The sequence below is a fragment of the Drosophila eugracilis genome, unplaced genomic scaffold (assembly GCF_018153835.1).
Source record: "Drosophila eugracilis isolate 14026-0451.02 unplaced genomic scaffold, ASM1815383v1 contig_367, whole genome shotgun sequence".
Classification (NCBI taxonomy): Eukaryota; Metazoa; Arthropoda; class Insecta; order Diptera; family Drosophilidae; genus Drosophila; species Drosophila eugracilis.
The window spans coordinates 6,043,348-6,065,401 of NW_024573224.1; the positions used below are offsets into that span (position 1 = coordinate 6,043,348).

At 41.3% G+C, this 22,054-nt stretch overlaps 2 protein-coding genes across 3 annotated transcripts in view; one reads left to right on the forward strand and one right to left on the reverse strand.

The window, feature by feature from the left end:
• LOC108115797 (tubby-related protein 4) overlaps window positions 1-22,054 on the forward strand; it is a 28,308-nt gene that overhangs the window by 1,502 nt on the left and 4,752 nt on the right. For both annotated transcript variants that reach the window (XM_017227378.2, XM_017227380.2), the window contains exons 2-4: window positions 6,673-6,879; window positions 21,334-21,498; window positions 21,558-22,017. In XM_017227378.2, the coding sequence (XP_017082867.1) occupies window positions 6,784-6,879; window positions 21,334-21,498; window positions 21,558-22,017 (721 nt within the window). In that variant the 5' untranslated portion in view covers window positions 6,673-6,783. The remainder of the gene's footprint in view (window positions 1-6,672; window positions 6,880-21,333; window positions 21,499-21,557; window positions 22,018-22,054) is intronic.
• Window positions 15,070-17,737, reverse strand: LOC108115799. Its single transcript, XM_017227386.2, has 4 exons — window positions 17,406-17,737; window positions 15,892-16,312; window positions 15,712-15,839; window positions 15,070-15,641 (listed from the first exon to the last, which is right to left on the reverse strand). The coding sequence occupies exons 1-4, from the start codon at window positions 17,637-17,639 to the stop codon at window positions 15,186-15,188; spliced, it is 1,239 nt and encodes a 412-aa protein (XP_017082875.2). The 5' UTR covers window positions 17,640-17,737; the 3' UTR covers window positions 15,070-15,185.

Below are 22,054 nucleotides of genomic sequence, written 5' to 3' on the forward strand. Positions count from 1 at the left end.
GCAGTTGGTTACAACGGGTGTGTTATGTTTTCCCTGCACTGGAAAAAGTTATTATTATTTAAGGGAATTGAATAGCAAAGGTCTGGGTTCAGAACCCAATTGGCCAAGGATCTTTTTCAATTTAAAAGGAAAATTTTCATATCTGTAATATTGATCTGAAATACTGGTATCCAGTTTAAAATTTGATGTAAATTCATCTAATACATCATAATATTATTCAAAACTTGTTTTTTTCTCTGCTCTAATCGAAAAACGACTCCGGCGGGAAAAGTATAGCCGGAGAAAAGAGCAATCAGGAGCACACGCCTATAAAAAGCCCGTGGAAATGCGTGCCAAAATTGAAATTCCGTTAGTTGGTCAGCCGGAGCGATAAGCATTTAAGCCACATAGCACATAACCGTTACATTTGCATTGGGGCGACAGCTGGACGGGATATAATGGGTACGTGTGTGTGTGTGTGAGTTAGAGTGTGCGATGTGCCGCAATTTCTCAGTTTGCATAATTTAGATGCCGCTGCCAACGTCGACGTCGACGCATGACCGCCAATGTCTTGTTCTTGTTTTTGTTCTTGGGCGCTTCTCTTTGAGAAATTATTTTTAAGTTTGTGTGTGCTTGAATGCGGGGGTGTGTGAGCTAGTGTGTGTATGCCAATGTGTGTTAGCGTTGCTGTGGCGCTTGGCTGCCAAGGTCATTACATTTTGTCTTATTTCGCTGCGTTTCAGTTTCCCCCGTCCACTATTTCGCAAATACAGTCCAACGTCGATAGATCGGATCTTTCAGAACTGGGGAGTTTTTAAAAATTATTTAAATTTTCTTTTATAAATCCGAAATTTTATTTTGTTATGTAAAACACACTCAAATACTCCGTGAATATTTTATTGTTGTTTTGTTTACTTTTTATGTTATTAAAAATTATATTTTCAAAACTAATATGGGTATATCAGCAAAATAGTAAGATCTGTTTTAATATTATTGAAATATTTTTTTCTTTAACTAATCATAACTAACTAATCATTTAACTAATCATAACGTTTTAATACTATTCAAAGCATCTATTCATCAGCATTACAGAGGACTGTACTTGATTTCACTTTCGTGTAATTCGTTTGAGTACGATTGTTTAACGTTTCATTTCCATTAATGGCTTCAGATTGTTTTAAGCTATGAATTAGAAATATGTATTAAAGATTCTTGTTCATAAATAAGAAGTTCAACCTAACGATGTTAGACTGTAATTTATCGCGATTTGCATTATATAATTCGAGCTGACGTTGGGAGGACGATGTGGCGGGTCTTTGTGGCAAGTTCAAGTGCAGTTTGCTCGATTTGCGGTTTTTTCCGAATGTTTTGCCAATATTTTCGCCATTGACAACAGACGGCTTTGCTTTTGTTTTTGTTATTTTTTGTTGGTTGGTTTTTGTTTTTCGTGATTGTTATTGTTTGTGTTATTCTTTGCCTTGCCAATATCTGAATATCTGCCATGTTGATTATTTTGCATAACTGAAGCAGCAGTAGAAGCAGCGGCGGAATGGAAATAATGGAAAAATTGTTTATATTGTCAAGGAGGAGAAGGAAAAACGCACCCAAAACAACGAGCAGATACATTTTGGGTAACTGTAGCGCCACTGAGGCGCACAATTTCCCCAAAATGTTTTCCAAAAAGGGAATCGGAATGGAAATGGGATTGGGGATGGGAATGGAGAATGAGGGATGGGGTGGTTTAGGTTAGGTTAAAGTAGAAACAAATTATTCGACACACACACCCCCTAAACTGCCCCAAACCCCGCAGAAAGTCAATAAACAAGCACGAACAATGGAGGGCAGCAGGGAAAAGAGCCCAGCGTCAGCTTTTATATGGCATTTCCCCTGTGTTTTCCCCATCGGTTTTCCACCATTAAAGCTCAGTGCACACATAGAAAGACATTCGATGTAGCCGGCACCCCGAAGAGCTGTTTTTCCAACCTCCAATCTGCCCCCAACCTCCCTTTTCTTCCCCCTGTGTGCGTATTTGTCAATGTTGCTTTTCTTGGCTGTCATTTATTTCGTCATTTATGCAAAATTTTATTGCTTTTTCTTGTCTTCTGGTTTTTCCAAGCTCCAGCTCTAAGGGAAGAGTTAAAAAAAAAAAAAGGGAGTGGTTCTTTGGCTGGAAAAGCTCGCCAATTAAATGCATGCACGTCCTATTTGGTGTCGCCTTTTGTTGCTTCCTAGTTTTTAATACTTTCTTCTTTTCAAACGCATTTCTTGTGCTTGTTGGCGTGTGGCTAATTAAACCGAATGCCCCATGGGCAGTGGAAACTGAACTGCCGGCAATTACTTTCCCCCCAACGGGGGAAACAGAACCAAAAAAAAATTGTTGTGGGATACGTGGGCTTTGAACTTGTTTCAATCTCACTGGTTGCCTGGCATGCGGCACACAACAAAGCAGGCACACACACATAATTAGGGGAAACTTAAAACCAAAGTTAGGATTATATTATATCCTTTTCACAACGGTGGTTACTCGGAAAATTATAGGTTTTGAGTTTTAAAAGTTTCAGTAAATTGCAAAAGTGCATTATGTTTTTTCTCCATTACTGAAGGTTCTTTGGAAAGTTAAAAGATAGTGGTATATCGATATAACTCCATGGAAGTGTATAGAAATGGATTTTAATAACATTTTCGTTTATAAGAAGTTTTGATGTTTCTAAAGTGTTTCCTTTTACAATGAAAGGCAACTTACTGAAATGTAACATTAACATTGTAAATAGTAATTTTCTGTATATAATATATCTTTAAACTTTTGCAATTTATTGCAATAAATATTCCCGCGTCCTAGCCTTATAATTTATGAAACAAAAATTCCATAATTAAAATTATTTGCCATATAGAAAGATTCCCCACCCAAGGTTTTTGATTTACGAACGGCCTTTGCACTCTATAAACTAAACTGAAACCAAAGGCTGGCATAAATAGCTTTCCGATACAAGTCGTCATGTGAACGCTACTTACTATACATGAGTATGTGGAATATTTTTCCTGTGGCCAACGTCACGAAACTTTCGAGTCGAGGGCAACGCACACACAAGTTTCGAATTGGGCACAACAAAAGTTGCTCGTTCCTTCCACTCGACTTTGCTGTGTGTTGTATTTGGTATTCTTGTTGCATGCACCGTTGCACTTCCATTATACCATATTATACTATATACAGTACGGGGGTATATGCAAAAAGGAGCAGCGGACTGGGCTAGTTTCAGGCGGTTCAAGGGCATTCCCGGACCGCTGACAGCAATAAACGAGACAGGGACAAGAAAATATGAACAATGCCAGCTCGTTAGGTAGATGAAAAGCATGATGAAAATGAAATAATTGCGTGCATTCAAATTCCGTCCTGTGCCCCAAGGATCAAAAGAAAATTGCCACAATTAATTCGCAGACATAATGGAGGGACATGCGCGAAGGATAAAAAGTAAATCAGGATTTTAGCGGCATTAAGTGGGGGCCGAGGACGGGTCGGATATCAAGCCACTGGCCCGGACATTATGCATTAAATATACAGTGGGGAGCAAAATGTTAATCTCGATTATTGTGTAAATAAAGGCTGGAATTAGCTTGCATTTATTATAATCCTGTAATGAGCATGTGTGTGCCGCTGACTACATTTAGATAATATTAATTAAAATCAGTTAATTACTGTGGTAAGTGATTAAAAAAAGTAAATGCATTCAAAGTTGATATTTGACCATCGGATTAGTAATTATCAAATTTTTTTGCCTTAAAGCACAGTGAGGAAGCAATTTAGTTAAGTATTATGGAAATGATTTTTGTGAAACCTTTTATTTTAAATCGAATTTAAATATAAATATTAAGAAGACTTCAGAAACAGTTGTTGATTTATCAAACTGAAACTTTTGCTACCACTGTCAGAATAGTTACCGCATGCCAAAAATTATGCTAGCCAGCGAACAGAGCAAAAGTTTTACCCGAAACAGTGTTAATTGTAACAACAAGAGCAACAGCAGTTACGACTACATAATAGTTAAGCGCCTTACAGCGAACTGTGTACTATGGAGCGTATACGCAATCTAATTTTGGCAGGCTAATTGCAAATGAAAGAGATGGAAAAACAAAGTTTACTTTGTGTATATACCGTCTCAGCTTCTTTCCACATAATTAACTTTTAATGGCAAAGCCGAAACAAATCCTATATTTTAGGCAGAAGTAAAATGCTTTAGGGGTTTGTTTTTCCAAAGAGGGAAAGAAAAGAGTATTGGCGTAAACAGAAAACAAATTGTAATTTGAACAGGAATTTGATGGATATTGATTCAATTGTTTAATTGATTTATTTACACAAAGCCTTTGTTGGCCTTTGAGTGCAGTAAATTGCATCAATAACAAAATTGCATTTCGAATGGATTAAGTAATCTTGTACAGAGTAATTTTGGCTTTATTTATTCGTAAGTATGGCTGGTGGCCATTACCAAGGCTGGTTGCCATTGTTGATGGTTAAATGCATATTTCATGATGTCTGGCCCAGGTTGTCGTGTCCGTTGCACAGCCAGCTGCATCACCTGCCCGAAGTTTTCCGCTCTAGCCATATTCTGACTGGCATTTCGACAGCTTTTCCGACGACGACGCCGACGCCGCCTCCTCCTCAGTTATTTTCGTTACTCTGACGCGTTATGGCGACCATGAACCGCACACGGCTAAAAAAGTGCTCAGTGTCGCATGAAAGCGCCGAAAGGCTGGCGTTTCGGTGGGTTTTCGGTGGGTGGAAATGTGCAGGTTGGCTGCCAAATGCGGCACGTTGAACAATTTAAAAGCAGGCGAACAATGGCTGTCTGGCAATCGCAGAGTGGCGAAAGTAACACGTTCGGAATGTGCCCCACGGTTGTGCAATCATTCATCTCGTGAACTACTCGAGAATGCATTCCTCCCATATTCGTTCGCTTTTTATCCTGCTTGTCTGTCTGTCTATGTGTATGTATGTATGTGTGTGTGTGTGTGTGTGTGTGTGTATGTGTTATTGAAATGGAATTCAAAGGACTCTTCAATTTATAAGGACTTGTAGTTGGCTTTTTATCAATATTTAAGCAGGCAAAAGGGCAAATCCTTAGCGAAAGATTCCATTAGTTGGCTTTCAGATGCTCGCCCTGATGAAGGCTCGCCCCCGGGGCGTATACGCAATCAAAAATGGTATATCACATGTCAAATTCAATCAGACAAAGCGCACGACATAATTGAAGCAAATGCGTGTGTGCTTTTGTCTCTGCTTGGGCACCCTCGTCTCCTCCTTGCCGTTTACATCTTCGAGTCCTCTCAGCCACAGGCAATACACTGGGAAAAACTTTCTACAATGTAAAGGTAGATCCAAACTAGGTAATTACAACTTAAATATGTAATTTTAACTAAATAAGGTCATGGCAAGAGTTAAGTTATCTGAAACTTTTGTAATTCAGTATTATCTTTTTTTCTATGTGTAATGCCATCCTGCCTAGACCAAATACAGAAAACGAGAAGCCGGCTAGTCAAGCAGTCATCAAACGAGACAACAGACAGCAGCAAGCCATATCAATTATTCAAGCATAATTTGAAACATTCTCATACTGGAGGGCACTCCGTTTGCTTTGCTCAGCGAGGGATTGTTTTCCTTTGCCCAGAGCTCTTAGTCCTTAGCCCGGCAAGACTTTACTCGACTTTTTGCCTGAAAACTTTTTAAATAATTTAAATGAGTGGCGTTGCGAAAGTGACGTGGAAGTTTTTGACAACGTTTTAGCTCTTACCATTTTGTAATATTTTGTAAATAGGGGCGCATTGTATTTATGTAATTGTTTCCAACAGAGTGCAATGTTCTGTTAGAATTTTTAAAAGATTGTTTATCTTCATGCTCAGTTTGGAAATAACTTAACTCTTTAGTGCATTGAGATTTGAAAGCAATTTAAGAAAAGTTAAATATTCTTAAATTATTATATTGAGCTTATCGTGCTCCTCAACTTTCTTTCAAAGACCAAGAGTAACAAAATTAACAAATTCAAACTTTGGCCACCGAGGCATTCGACTTCCGTATAAAGTTTTCAAAGTCTGCGAGCAAGTTGATATTTATATAATATAAGTATGCCATTTGGTAAAAAGGAATTTTATGAGCGGGTCGCTTGTGTGTGTGTGAGTGGGTTATCCTGACGAAGTAAAGGAAGATAGGACACATCCACTTTCCCACTAATACCAATTAGTGTGCCCTGAAAAGCATGCTTCAAATTATGTCGTGTACGTGGGTGTGCGTTCTACTTGTAAGCCAGTTTGTGTGTCTGCGAGAGTGTGTTTGTGTGTGTGGTGCAATTTGTCAACCCTTGAAGGAGCACGCTGAAGTTGATACCGCTTCAGGGGGAGCACGGCTAACATATGCCGGAACATCGTTCCACCCACCAATAAATCCCCGTACAAAGCACATCCAATGACCCGAAAGGCAGCTGGCTCTTGGCTGTGTGTGTTTGTGTTTTAGCCTGATAAGGTACCAGCAGCAGTAACCAGAATAATAATAACAACATTGGCAACACGAGTAGCAGGAACAGCTACTCCATTTGGCTTTCATCGTAAATTAGTTATTGGCATGTTATACTAAACGATAATGAAACTCATCCCCAAACCCCCAATATAATTTTTCTTTCTCTCTTTCTCACTCTCTGTTTATTTTAGCAACATGTGTGTGGCTTAAATCGGCGTTGAGCAGCTATAGCTACACAAAAAAAAAAAAACCGACCGCAACTTGAGGATATAGTTAGTCGGCCTTCGCTTCTGGGCCATAAAATGCATTTACACTTTGAGCGAAACATCAACACAAAATGCGATTGCACGATACTCTCATTATCATGGATGGGAAAGGTGCCAGATGATATACCCGAGGTAAGTACACGATGATTAACAATTGACCAGCCCACAAGCCATTAACATGGGTTTTACCAAGGCTGCACTAAGGGAAATTTAAGCGATTTCTTTATTAAAAAGTAGATAATTATAAATAAATGGGTAATGCAAGGCGTCTAAAATCAATGTTAGAGACTATTTTGTTGCATACTTTCAGGTACATGCATATTACTTTTTAAACTCTAGTATTTCAAATTGAATTGCTGACGATTTCCTCAATTCCCATTAATTTTCCTTAGTGTGCGTTAAGGCCTTTCCTTTCTCATTTTATCGGTGCAATATTAATACAATAAATACTGGACAAGGTCCATTAAACTGTCGGACACTTTAAACTGTCAGGCGAAACTATTAAGACCGACCGTTAGCCATTATCCATTAGCCAGAATGAATGGTGGTCAGCTCTTAAATTGGAAAGTGGCTTCTGCTTGGCTATTCCATGGCATCTCTGCATAATCTAGATAATCTTCATACGGCGCCAGGATATTTCACACATGCCGAACATTTTCACGCCGGAAGTGCTTAGGCCCCAAAAAGCCCCATGGCTTTGGCCACCATGGCATGAGCTATTTATATACACGAGTATAGAGCTATTATATACACCTTTTTGAAGGACGCTGGCAGGTGTCGCTGGTTTAGGACTCCCTAATGGCCACGTTGCACTCATTTCGGGGCTTAAAATTGATTTTACACGCCACGTGTAAGCCAAAGCTCAAACGGAAGAGGGTCCGTCTGAGTGGCCCTAACTTTTCCAATCATTATGAACTTTCAATGCCCGCACAACAAATGCCATATAATCCTTTTTATATTGAATATAAAAATCCAATCACGTCTGTCTCGGCTCTGCCCAGCAACCTCCCCACGCCCGCACCCTTGTGTTTTGTAGCGCAAAATTAAAGTTAAGTGAATGCGGCCCACGCAGCCTCAAGTGGATCCTCCGTCTGTCTGCGGTCCTTTTCAGTTCGGGATATGCATGATATGCTGGATGAGTTGGATAAGTTGGTTGAGTTGGCTGAGTGGGATATGGATGTCGACTGGTTGGAATGTGTTGGTTATATGCTGGTTATCTCGACCTCTCTTTGTGCCGCGGTGCACACCACTCGAGCAATAAACTCGTTTGCGATTTATTTAACAGTTTTCAATTTCGTTTTCAACACAAGCGGTTGCACTTGAAAAAATTGTTCGCTATTGTTCCGAGTTTTGAATTACACAGAAGTACTAATGGTAATGCCAGGAATAAAGTAAAGCAGATGCTGAGTGTGGAAATGGCTAGTAAATATAATTTAATCAAAATACAATGAAACAAATATTTACAATTATAAACTATTTGTAAAGATTATTTTTATTCGAATGGTATTTGCCTTTCTCTCAGTGGCTTGTCCAGAATGTGTTCGTGTGGCATCAGGCACGTGTCGAGGTTTGTGAGGAACGCGTGTCTTTCCCATCCCATGGACCCTCATAATGCTACCCCCACTGCCCAGTACCCAGTAAGCAACCCATTTCCGTTACCATTTCCATTCCGATTGCGTTTCCATTTCTGTTGCAAGTGCGCTAAGCCACAAGCTTAATTTCTTGTTACGCCTTTCAGCAATTTACGAGCGATAAGCAGGAATTTCCCCCCAATACGAAACAAAATCGTACCCATTGGGGAGTTATTTCCATTTCCTCCACCGGCATAAATCATCTTGCTGGGGAAAATGCGTATTAAAACAAGCGAGAAAATATCTTGAAGTGATTTTTTAAGTACCCACTGTCGTCGCCCCAGTCCCCACCCCAGAAAAGTAGTCAAATTTTTCTTAGGGTCATAATATTTTAACAACTGCACTGCCATTAATAGAATATTGATGATGGAGTGCGTCATCGCCGGCGTGGCATGTTGATTTATTCGTCTTCTGTTTGTGCACACTTTGGAGGAAAGGCTGAAGGACAGCGCAAACAAAGAATGGACTGCACGGAAAATCCTGTGACTCCGTTTTTTTTGTTACTCTTAGGGTGGGACAAATGTCGCGGGATTTTCGCATAAATTGACGCAGCAAATTGACATGGCAGAGGACAAGGACGCAAACTGAAATCATAAAATGAAATTTAATAGCCAACTCCCCGGCATATGACACACATGTCACATTTGCCATGGGAAATCCCTGGGTTCAACATCGTAATTTCCTCTCTAGTGGTTTGGGCTTTATGCAAAATCCATAACAAATAAAAAATAATGATAACTAAATGATGAAACGATAACAAGAAGTGGAAACTTTTCTTATTTGCCGACATTAAAAGGTTTTCCTATGTCAAAAGGAAATTCAAAGTGTTATTTTAAGGCTAAAAGGAGCAATGTATCTTGAATATTCTTCAGTGTCTACTCATTTATTTGAGTTACTTTCATATGCTTAAAAATTCTGGGATGCCCAAGAGGCATTTAAACTTTGAGCTGCAAATGGGAAGATATTTTGCATATTTATGGCAAGCTCAGGAGTTGGCCGTATTTTTATGAACTTGCCTCGCCTTGCAAAACTTTTAATAATGCAAAAAGAATAACAATTTCTACTTGAGCTCAAGTAGACGCTTACTGATGCTGCAGATGAAGCTGAAGATGATGGCTTTTTGCCTGGAATGGTTCACTTAGCGTAATTAACTTGGCAACTGTTGATGAAGTCGACGAACGTTGGCATTAGTGGCACTAGCAGTAGCAGTATCATCATTAGCAGTCGGTGGAGGAGGGCTTAACATCATTAATATTTGCCAGTGCCACTGACACAGGACAATCAGGACTCCAGGATCCCCCTACCATTTCGTGTTTTGCTGCTGAGTTTTAATTACGCGCAGTAAAAAATAATTGAGTTCTTTTCAATCTCACTCTCTCCGTGCGGAGGCGACAGAGTTGAGAGACTCTGTGAATGCTGAAAGCTTGGTCACTGACCACAACACCACTTGAATAGCCTTTGGACAGCAAAGACACAGCCATAGCCATAGCCATAGCCACTGGATAATTATGTGCAGCAGACCATTATGCTCTCAGTCGCGCATTTTGTGCTGGCGGTGCGTGCTCTAAGTTAATTTCTGCCGGATCTGGTTAATGGCCAGCTTTGGCCACCTTTCCACTTTTCCGCTTTTATAGTATGGCTGGGAAAAGGGTTTGTATTCAAGGAATACATATAAAATATAAACAAAGGAAAAGTTTTCAGTTCGGGGAATAAAAGAGTATACCTCAAAGATAATATATTTAATTTTCCATCTAATTAAGCTAGTATGGATTTATTATACACACTAAGGGTTAAGTACTGGCACAGGCAACAAGAATTTTCCCGTGACAAAATAAAGCACGGGTATTTGCATTTTGCTCTTTAAAGCCTAACTTTTGCCACCCTGAAAGTATGCAACGCAATGTTGGAAACTCATTTGCACACACACATACACGCACCCAGGGATTTTCATCATGGAACGGCGTGCTCACGCGTAATAAATGTATTACGTGCCTGCTTGTGGTAGTGCCGTACCAAACCCCACCCTGTACCAACCCCCACCCCTGTAGGCTTATTTAAACAGGAACAGAAACCCCCGAAAAACCAACGCAATCCCCTGGAAAACATCCGCAGGCCTCACTGTTTGTTACGCTTGTTGAACAGGTGCCGATTACAAGTGCCAATTTTCGTAGCAGCGCGAGTTAATTGAAAACTTTTTAATTGTTTAGGCAGCGGCAACATCTCGAAACAGACTTGGCTTAGTTTCTCGTGCTTACTGGGCCCTGATTTACGACCCACGGGCTTCTGTCGCCGACAGTTTCAATTAGAAAGCACTGTGGCCAAGGACGTATCTGCTGGGCTACGAGAGGGGGCGGGGATTTACCGATTGGCGCCGCTTTTCCTTTGTGCCATGCGATTCCAAACCATCGACCCTCGGCCACATCACAGCCTTTGCCGAAGGCGCGTCTGCACTTTCGATTGTTTGTTCTTGGCTCTGAAAACTGTAATTTAATGTGCCCACAATGCTGCTGCCACACATGTCTTGAGCGATGGTTCTTGTGTGCAACACAGAGAGAAATTCGTTTAAGTTAATGGAAAATCCCAAGGATGACTTATATAAGCTTTGAATTTCAATATTAGAGTTTATATATATTTAGTTTATGTTTTAACAAGAGTTAAATATTTAGTTACTCAATTTAGTAAACATGTAACTTATCCCCAGGCTATAATTATTTCCCCAAGTGCTGAGCTGCTCAATCATCCCCACTTGGCTCTTCACACTTGAATGACGTTGTGGCTTTCAGTTGTGTCATTGATTGGTTTGTCCAGCATTTCGTTGTTTGTTTGTTTGTTTGCGCTGCCTTCGATCGAGTCCTTCGCCAGGAACTGCGGTTTTTGTGTTTTGTGTTTTGCGCCTCTGCCACTTGCCAACAATGGTCGGTCACAAAAGACAAGCCCACAGCAGTATCCATCCACACACTCGTCGGTGGAGGACAGCCGGGACAGCTAGGACAGCTAGCACAGCTAGGACAGCTGGACAGCCAGCCACTCACTGGCCAACCGTCTCTGTCCAATTGTTGCATACGGATTCAATCAATCAATTATGCAACTGCCTGCCTGGCCATTGTTATTGCATAATCCTAGTCTGATGCCAGTGACGCTTGCCAAGAATGCAGGAACGAAAGTTGATTGTGGTCCCCAGGGCTCAGAATTTGATTGGAATGCCTCTTGACTTTGTGCAGATTTTTGATTTTCATTTCCCATGTAGGGATACTTTTTTAAATCGAAAAAAAAGGATAAATCCTTTTCCTTGATATAAGTGGATTGCTGGAGGAGGAAAATTCTGTAAAACTACAAGAATGTACTATAAAATCTTTTGTAGATTTCAAGACTTTCTTTAAGGATTCTTTAACATTTATATTATAAATCAACCTTCGATATTTTACTTTGTGAGCTGTATTCCTTTCATGACTTTTCTTCTGATACCTTTTTTATTGTGTACAATTCGTTTTAATTTCACTGTTGGCTTTCATGTAACATGAGAATGGATTCTGCATATGAACATGTCAGCGACGCTCATGCTCCATTTGTCAACTCGCACGGCCAGCATTTGGCTGCTTTCACAGAGGAAATTCATTTCGCTTTGTCTCTCGCCTGAATTTCGCCTGAATTTTCCATCTGTGTTTCATCCCCAAGCAAACCCATTCCCTCAACCCCCCGCATTTTTCCAGCGAAATGTAACAAAAGATGAGTTGCACTTGAGCATGCTAAAATGCGTTATTAAGTGCATAAATATGCAATGCTCAACCTTTTGCACTCGGCACCACCCCGGTGGCACCACTTTGCCACCCACACCATATCACCCGCCACCCACCTGTCTAACAATGGGGGCTTCAGGTGGGTCCTCGAAAGTGGTTAGGGGTAGGGTATCGGGAGGAGAGGTATGCCTGTTATGGGGACATGTGAGAAGAGCTTTTGAAATTTAATAAAATGCAAATTCAAATGCAGAAACCAGTGAGCCAGACATGTGTGGCACATGCCACGCCCCGTGTCCCCATTGTGGCCCAGGGACTCACATTGGGAATCCCATCTCCCCCACTTTCCACTTTCCACAGACCCGCAGCCTCTGCAACACGCTAATGAGTTGAGTTTTGTCTCCAACACACAAAAACAGAGAGTGAATGCATCATGTGCAGTTGGAGCCGAAAGGATGCAGTGGAGCGACTGCCCCCACCGAATTGTGGTAATGGCGAATATAAGGACATACAGCCCGCTCCATGAACATAAAGGTCTGTCTGGGAATGGATTCTAGTAGATTCTATTAAACAGTATAATTATTTAGGAGACTTCTTAAACTCAAATGAAATAGCTTTAATCTGGTTTCTTCTTATATAAAAACCCATAAAGTTCAGCCATAAAAACAAAACCTTTCCAATATGTAGTAAATCCCATATTTACTCACATTAACTGAAATACCATATTAAATATTTATTTGCCAACTACCAGATCTCTGGAACGTGCTGTATTTTTAATTATTTTAAATGCGAGCACATATGCAACTCGACTTGGGGCATCTCCAGAGGCAGTGGCAAAAAAAAAAAATATATAAAAAAAGATTACATACAAGAAAAAAAATCGATATCGCTTTTTGGGCTGGCATTAAAAAGGATCAAAAGGTGGAGCACGTGCGCACGGCCAGGAGGCGAATAAGGCTATATCGCCATGGTACGACTATATCCTGGCTATACACTTGTAAGCCATAGGAACCCAGCCATTTGCCGCACAACCATAAAAGTTGCCAGTGCCAGTTGCCAGTTGCAAGTCAGTCAGTCCCATTCCCATTGCCATTGGCATTGTCTGGTCGCCCTGGTCGGTGGATATTTCCTTGGCTTTGAATGGCTGAAGGGGTGAATGGGTGGTGGTGCGATGAGACCTTAAGCAACCTTCCATGGAGAAACCATCCTCCTACCCTTCATTGGCCTCCCCCCTTTAACCATCGAAGCCTTTCACACCTACGTGTGCTTGGCACAAGTGGCAAAATGTTGTTACGTGAGCATTAAACCATATTTTAAGTTATTAAGTTATTGACAAAAGCTCACGTCACCCCTTATGGCGTCGGTTTGGGTTGCTCTGGGATGTGGGATTTGGCATTGGGTTTGGGTTAGTAGTGGATTGGGTTGGGTGCGCTTGGCTTGCCTTGGATTGAGTTGAGTTGAGTCCATGTTGCCTGGTGCTTGGAGGCGGACGACACTTGTGCGCTGCTTATCCATATTGTTTACAGTGCCACGTCTAGTTGCACAAGCACACTAACAAGCACTGAGAAATGTATTTCAGATAAAAAGTGTTCTTGAGAAGTATTAAGTTAGTTATTCTATTATTTAACATAACTTTAAGTTTAAAAAAGCTTTTTTGATAGAAATATTCTAATAAAATGCTAAAAAAGTTACCTTTAAATATATTTTGTTTTCCCTCAGTGCAAAAAACCCGACAGTTTACTCGTATAATTCCTGAATTATATGTCTGAGCATAAAAACTTTTGTAAGCGTTTGCACGCGTAAAAAGAAATTTTCAATTCCGCACAAGCTGTGGCTCTGCGCTCGGTATTTTCCTCAAAACTGTGGAAGTTTTTCGTTTTTATTTTTTGGTAACTCTGGGAAACGCGGCAAGTGCTGTAAATATTGTTAAATTTCAGTTGTAAATTAAACATAAATATTGTTGGGTAAGCCGTGCCCTGGGGTGCTCCTTCTGCTTAAGGCAAAAGTCCAATCTGCCAAGCTCTCTGTGTCTCTCCAACTCCGCTGCAGTCATTCATTCACTCACATGTCCTTTGTGCCGGACAGTCCTAGTGCTCCTCGTTTCCCATGTGGCAGCCATTATCCCGCTACGGTTTCATCTTGGTCTCACTCTCTCTCTCTCGCACTATGTGTGTGGCTGTGACATTTTTACTGCTCCTCCTGCAGACTCCCAGGTAGCATTACGTATTTTGTATTTTGTACTTCTTGCCATCTGCAAGAGACATGGAACAAAGAACAAAATGACATTGCAGCCGCAGGACGACTGCCACATATCCGTGTGTACAAATGTAGCTAGCCGGAAATTGAAATAAAAGTTATTAGATTTCTTTGACAACCGCTGGGCGAACGAACACACAAGTTATGTGAATGTGGGGAATCCTTAGCAAACATTTTAAACGCTTAAAGGATTATTTGTTATACGGAACTCTTGATTTCTCGCCTCTCGAACTCTGCGAAGGTTATATATATTTGCCTTTTTCCAATTTTTGCTATTTTCTTTCTCTCGGACTGCGTTGAAACAAAATACAAGGCACATAAATTGCCAAGGCAAAGGACACATTTGGGTCTGACTTAATGTCCAAGCAAATAAACACATTCGCAGGACGGGGACCAGAAGTGGGAGTGGGTGGGATGGATGGGTTTTGGAAAACTGCCGCTGTCGTCAGTTGGATTTCCACATTTTTCCGTTTTCCGTTTTTCCGCCTTTCCCTTTGTCAGTCGGGCCAAATCAACCACCGCCGACGCAGATAATTTGCCAAGGGAGTTGGTTTATGGGCTAGGGGTTGGCGCATGTAAGAGTGTTTGTGGGTGCGGTTTGGTATGGGGTTGGGTATCGGGTTGGCGGTAAGGGGTCAGGGGGCCAAGCCAACGCCATGACCTACTTTCGCCGCAACTTTTTCAATTTGCTGAAGAGTGTGTGTTGTGTGCCTTGGCTTAGGCCAAAAGTTTATTTCGTAAAATACAATACACAGAATGTTGGACTAAAGACTACTCATAAAGCTTTCCGTGGATTAACTAATGATTCCCCCGGCTACTAGTTGTGCAGGACCAGGAGCAGCAGGGCCAGCAGTGCCCCCATTCCGTGGTTCATCTGTCGCAGGGCCGAACTATTCTCATCCTCAAACCGCTCGAACTTCATCTCCTCCGGCCGAATGCTCCGCTGCTCTTCACGCTCGCCGCTGTCGTTAAAGGCCCCCGGTGGCGGTGTTGTCCTTTGACCGGTCATCAGGAGCAACTGCATCGTCTGCAGCGGTGTCAAATGCGGCGAACTTTTATCCAAAGCCGTCCGTTGTCCTATGGATGGCGGCAGAAAGGGCACATAACTGGCGGGCGCCTGGCGACCCTTATAACCGAAAACATACATCTGGACAGAAAGGCTCTTCGAGTTAAAATCCGTAATGACCGCCTTCAGGGTGCCGCTAGTGTAGTGACTGTAATCCGCAACGGGCGGAAGGTATCCTTCATCCGAGATGTTCCTGTTGGAAAAGTGCTGGAAAATGAGACAAAACATTAGAATTCAGAAGAAGTTAGGGATTTCTAATCAAGATTTGAATACTTACATCCATTAACGCAAACTGTACATAAGTTATAGAGTTGCTGTCGATGTAGTAGAACACCACCGAGTGGTTGGTTGGATTTTCCGAATCATCCGATGAGGTCTGATAGCACTGGTAAAGGAGTATATCACCTAGGAGATCAATCTTTAGTATAATCACTTAATATATTAGTATTGAACTTACCCGTCTGCCTTTTTCCAATGTCAATAATCTTGTCCGGCTTCTCAAACCCATCTTCTACGTATGTACCTTCTGTAAACATTTCAATGTCCTCGTCGGAGAGATTGTCCAGTTCTTCGTCCACCTCCAAAGCATCACGTTGGCTGTAATCAAATACCTCGACATATTGCTCTTGTTCCAGAAGGAATTCTTCGTAGGACTTCATCATGCCCTCGAATTGTTGATCACGATTGAGGAACAGAGACGGATCAACATTCAAATTGGTCTCGTTTAGACCAAACACCATGATTGTCACATCGAATTCGGGGGGTGGTGGAGCAGTGGCTAGGGAGTTGGGGTCAATGGTTTCGTTGCTGGCCGCCAGCTCAACTTTTCCCGTAACCACGCGATTCACCAAGCTGAATTTCACCTCCGCCGCAATGTTCTGAAATAGCAAAAGAAAAGCCAAATAAGAAATCCTCTCCAATCTGGACAGACCCAATCAGGCGTGACCATCACGGCAACATCCATCATCGGTTGCCACATTTTTCCGAGATGTTTACTCGGTCTGACAATCACATTCATGGGCATATACATATATGTACTTTGTACAATTTCGTACATTTTCTAGGGAAAATCCCGCGTCATAATTGCTAAAATTGAAATTGCATTCGCCAAGATTTTCATTCTTGTTATTTGAGAAATAATATATAGTCGCTCTCGGTTCGCGTTCCTCCATTTCCTTTGCCCATTTAGCTTGGCGGCTTTGCCAAATTGCCACATTTCCTCACGCTATTTTATTTTTATTGGCTTCAAAGTATTCGATTTTCATATACAATATATATTCATTAATAATACTATCAATTATCGACCCAGATGTCGATATATTGAACACTTTAGAAACTGTTTGTGCAAGCTCATAACCCAATCATATTTTAGGGCAAAATAAATAAACAAAAAAATATGAATACATATATATATATATATGGGGCACTCTGCAGATATAGTAAACACAGGCCCGGCAGCCTCAAACGCACTGGATATAAAAATACATCTATGGGCCAAACTTGTTGTCGGCTGCCGTGACGAAAAAAATGTCAGTTTCTAATTCTATTTTCGGTTTGGGCATGTGCAAAATAAAACACAACAAGGGGTCAGCGACAAATGCCCAGCCACATAATATCCGTTCATATTGCTCACTTGTTCATAACCCAAAATAAACAATTTTTGCCTAATTATGCACAAATATTTGTTTTGAATTTGTGTTTTGAATTTAGTTCGAAAGAATTAGCTTTTAAATGTTGATTTGGTTTTATAATTTGTATTATCGCCATTTATAAACTGCATATCCAATATTTCAAACTTATTTCTTTTCCATTTTCTATACCAAAAAACCAACTAAAAACTTTCAAATCAAACTAATCAAATGTTGCTTTTATAAAAGGTTTCCAATCGAATGAAATATAAATATAATCATAACCGTTGTATTAGTTGTGATATATTAGTTCTAAAACCCGAAAGAAATCCTTTTTACTTACATCCTCCGAAAGGATTTCCACACAAGTGATAGGCTCTTGAACTTCGTAGGTGAAAGGCACACGGGGAAGCCCATCGGCACCGGATATACGAGAGTGTCGCACGTCTTTGACCAGGAGCTGGTCTCCATCGATCCTTTTGCCCACTCCGAAGAAACGTTTGGCCTCAAAGCAGACACCGCTCCTTGCCAAAACTACACAGGCAATTAGACCCAACCAAAACAATTTCGCAGACATATTTTTTTGATTCTGTTTCGATTTTGGTACTTAGAGAATGTGGAACATTTTCCGGAAAATCCTCACGGAGACGAGAGCTCTTCGATCGCGCCGCGCAAAAGAACTTTGGCAACTGAGACCAAGTGCTGATGGATCGTGGCTATTTTTTCGTAAATTCACTTTCGTTCGTTGAGAGAAAATGTTTTTTGAGAGACGAGTGGCTCGAAATTGAAATGCTCTCGAAACTCTTTGGCAATCGAGCAGTTCTAGTTCTCTTTTTTTTCGCCCAAGTTGTTTTTATTTGCTTGTGCACTTGACCCGAATGGATTCGATAGCTTTCCAGGCGCTACTTTGAACTCTTTGTCAACGACCCCGAAAATAAGACCACCAGCAAAAACAGCCTTCGGGATGGCGTTTAAAATTGGCTACAGAAAGGCGCAAAAATAGCCCAAAAAGATATATATATAAATTCGTTTTTTATATATACATGGGGACTGTTTTGCATAAGAGTTCTTTGACTTTATCATGGGAGCGCTCCAACCGTTTCATTCAAGTCATTTTGAAACCAATACAAAGCAGCTTTATTGGCCTTAGCCTGTTTGGCAAACGAATTTGCAACAAATTTTATTCGGCTTTATCAATTAATTAAGTTATTTTTGACATTTTCTTGGAAAAACGTTAAGCTCTTTTATCATGTTATAAATTAGGTTCCAAATTTATATTGGCCACTTGCTCAGCATTTAACTAAATAATAAATTAGTTAAATGTCTATTGGATTAGTGCTTAGTCAAAGAGCTGTCGAGAAAAGCCATAAAACACTTTTGCTTATTTATCAAATGCACATATTTTGAATTTGAATTGGCTTTCGAACTTTATTGGCAATTTGACGTTAAGCTTTGACAATTTTAATTACTGTTTATATTGTTATAGATTCTAATTAGATTTTAATGCTTCGCTAAAATGTATACTAAACGTTTATTAGCATCATTGTTTAGTTAAAGAGCTCTTTAACATAGTTATACAATCACGAACTCATTTTATAATTTATTTAAGTTTTTTAGCTGGCAATTGACATCATTTTGATTTCCTATTGGCCACTCGTGAAGCGTTCAACCAAATATTTAATTTATTAAATGTTTATTAGCATTAGTTGTCCGTTTATCCGCAGTTTTAGCCATTAGACCCCGGTGTTCATGAGGATAATGAAGCGGATGCGAAAGCGAATGCGTCGCGGGTTGCCATTGGCATGCATAATGAATAGCAATTATGGTTAATGTGCTCGAGTGGGGGAAAATGTGGAGGGTCAGTCGTCAGGTGCCTGCCTTAAAAATGGCTTTTTTTTAATTAAACGCGTATGTTGTGTTGCTGCTCTGCTGTGTGTTTGCGAAATGGAGCAGCACGAAAATGCTGTTTCGTGTGTGCCAAATGGCTGCAACATAATTTATGGAGGCGATGTTGCACCAGCCGCAACTGCAGCATAATCGCAGGCAAGCATCTGGTTGGTTTTTTTCCTTTTTGGCATACATCCTATGGCCAGACCATAAAGTTTAGAGCAACGAATTTAAATATTACGAGGGGAAAAACTAAGAGATTGCCAGGTAATTTTCTAAGCGAGGCAGGATGTCAACGTCGCCAAACGGTTAACAAGTTACAAGTAGCCACTTAAACATTTCAGGCAAGAGCAAAAGACATGGCCAAAGTGTGAGGCTGTCAACGACGTTGCCTTGATGTCGCAGCTATGACATTGATGTTACTGGTTGCTGATGTTGCCGCCGCTGCTGCTGCTGCTGCTGCTTTGTACAAAATGAAATTACAACGTTTAAGGGAAATTGCATTAGTCAAAGTGAAAACGGAAATTTAAGCCATTTGAATGTTTAAAGCAAACTTTGGTTAATTCAATTACAAGTTCGACATTTCCACAAACATTTTCCGAATGAATTCTATTTTCTTGCGCTTGACTGATGGCATTGTAGCAATTTATTGCTTCGTGATAGACTTATTAAGTTGAAGTGCCTTCGGACATGCATAGCAAAAATGCAAAATCGAGTGGCTCGAGTGCATCTATTTTGGCCAAGAGCACGGTCCAGATCCGGTTCAAGTGGCCCAGTGAAAGGTTAATAACACTCCACAAAGAGAATGCCGATTGCCTGATCATAATTGTTGCCACTGAAGCATTTTCTCGATGTGTGCTCGATGGTGCCTTAATGAGGCAGTGAGCCATTCGATGGCCTGGACGACGGCACTTGGACATTTGCACCCCAGCCTGGGTAGTGTGTGTGCATTCAATTATATAATTGAATCAGCAAGGACATCAGCATATGCACACCAATCAATCAGGCCAATAAAGCAATTAACTTGGCTAACTCTTCGGCAAGGTCTACGAGGCCCAATGTCCGCTGTCCGAAACGGAAATTACAAATTTTCGTAATTTTTGTTTTTGCCTCTGCGGCGGCATTTTAATTTATGCCCCACAAATTGGATTTGGGCGCCAGAAAACGCCCATTTGGCTTAGCGGGGATTAGCCAAAATGCTGAAAGCGCCTAAAATTTCAGTTTAAATTGAAATATTCCTCGCTTATCGCCGAGTCAAAGCGCGCGCCGAAATGTAGGCTAAGCTTTTGTGAACGGCCCCGCCCGGAAAAACAATCAATTCGGTGGGTGGTGCTACTCAACAATCAAATCAAATTGTAAAACAGAAGGTTGAGCATTCAGGCAGCAGCAGCAGGACGGGGAACTGCGGTTGAGTGCCACTGCAGCAGTAGCAGCAGGACCAGGAACAGCTGCTACTGCTGCTGCAGTTGATAAACTGGCAAAGAGTTTGCCAAAGAAAGCCCGCAGAGAGAAAGGCGCAGCAGGCAAACAAACCAAGTTAAAAGTTGCAGAATGAATGCTCGACTGACTGATGACGACTGAGGGAAGCTTTTGAAATGTTAATTGGATGGCATAATTGGTTTTAATTCATCCTCAAATGGAAATGCAGTGCGAGTTTTCATTTACCTTTATATAACCGAATTCGTTTGAGTTACGTGTTGATTGCTGATTTTAATTGCACAAGTCCAAATAGTGATTAAATGGAAGTAGTTGAAGGTTTTACTCTTGAGAATACAGTTTTAATACTTTCGATAACGAATGTATTTAACAGATTATTAACTTAGTTAAGTAATTAAACTTAATGACTTTGCTTACATCAGGGAAGTCAGATTATTAAGAAAGGTTAAGAAACGGTAAACCATTTGCAATTAGCAAGGGTGGGGAAAAAGAATTGGATGCCTTAAGCTTCTAATGAAGGCAAAATGTAAAATATCAAGTAAGTCCAGAAATCCATCTTATCTGGGCCCATCTCCATGGTGACATGGTGAGCATACCCCTTCGACCTGCTAGTTGCTAGGAATCCCAAACGAATTGAGTGAAAATTCCCTGCCTCGGGCTGTGAAAGAGGCATCTGGCAGGTTGAGCGGCTCAAAGAGTAAAGAATAAGAGATGCAGTCACAAAGTGGAGCATATTTACCAAGCCAACCGGCCGGCTGGCTGGCTGTCGATTGTGGGAAATGTGTGAATGGGCCGGCCCTGGCTTTAAGCCTGCGGTAATCCATTTTACAAGCCAGCAACGGGCACTTGACTCGCAATTGGCGACTGCTTAGGCGACCTGCCAAGCAGCTGTCGGCAGCTGTGGACATCCTATTCAACGGGCTTTCTTTTTCTCCACGCTTTTTCAGGACGAGGGATGGAAGCTAAACCGCACCAACTACTACCAGGAGGGATGGCTGGCCACGGGCAATGTGCGCGGCATTGTGGGAGTGACCTTTACCACCTCACATTGCCGCAAGAACATGGACTATCCGCTAAGGACCAACTATAACCTGCGCGGCCACAGATCGGATGTAAGTTGAATATAGAAGAGCCCCAAATTTTGTGATATTAATGATATTTTTATTCGCAGGTCATCCTGGTCAAGTGGAACGAACCATACCAGAAGCTGGCCTCCTGCGACAGCTCTGGAATCATATTTGTGTGGATCAAGTATGAGGGCCGCTGGTCCATCGAGCTGATAAACGATCGGAATACACCGGTGACCCACTTTTCCTGGTCGCATGACGGACGTATGGCTTTGATCTGCTACCAGGATGGCTTCGTTCTAGTGGGCTCCGTGGCTGGCCAAAGGTATTGGTCCTCCATGCTCAATTTGGAGTCTACTATCACCTGCGGCATTTGGACGCCCGACGACCAGCAGGTTTACTTTGGAACCACACAAGGACAGGTTATTGTGATGGATGTTCATGGAGCGATGGTGTCTCAAGTCCAGCTGTCCAACGATGTGCCCATTACCTCAATGGCCTGGTCATGTGAAAAGTTCAAGATGGAGGAGGGCGAGGAAGCGGAGCCCGGTGTAACCAATGCGGGTGAGTAATCCTAATGGAAAATATGAAACTTTGTAAT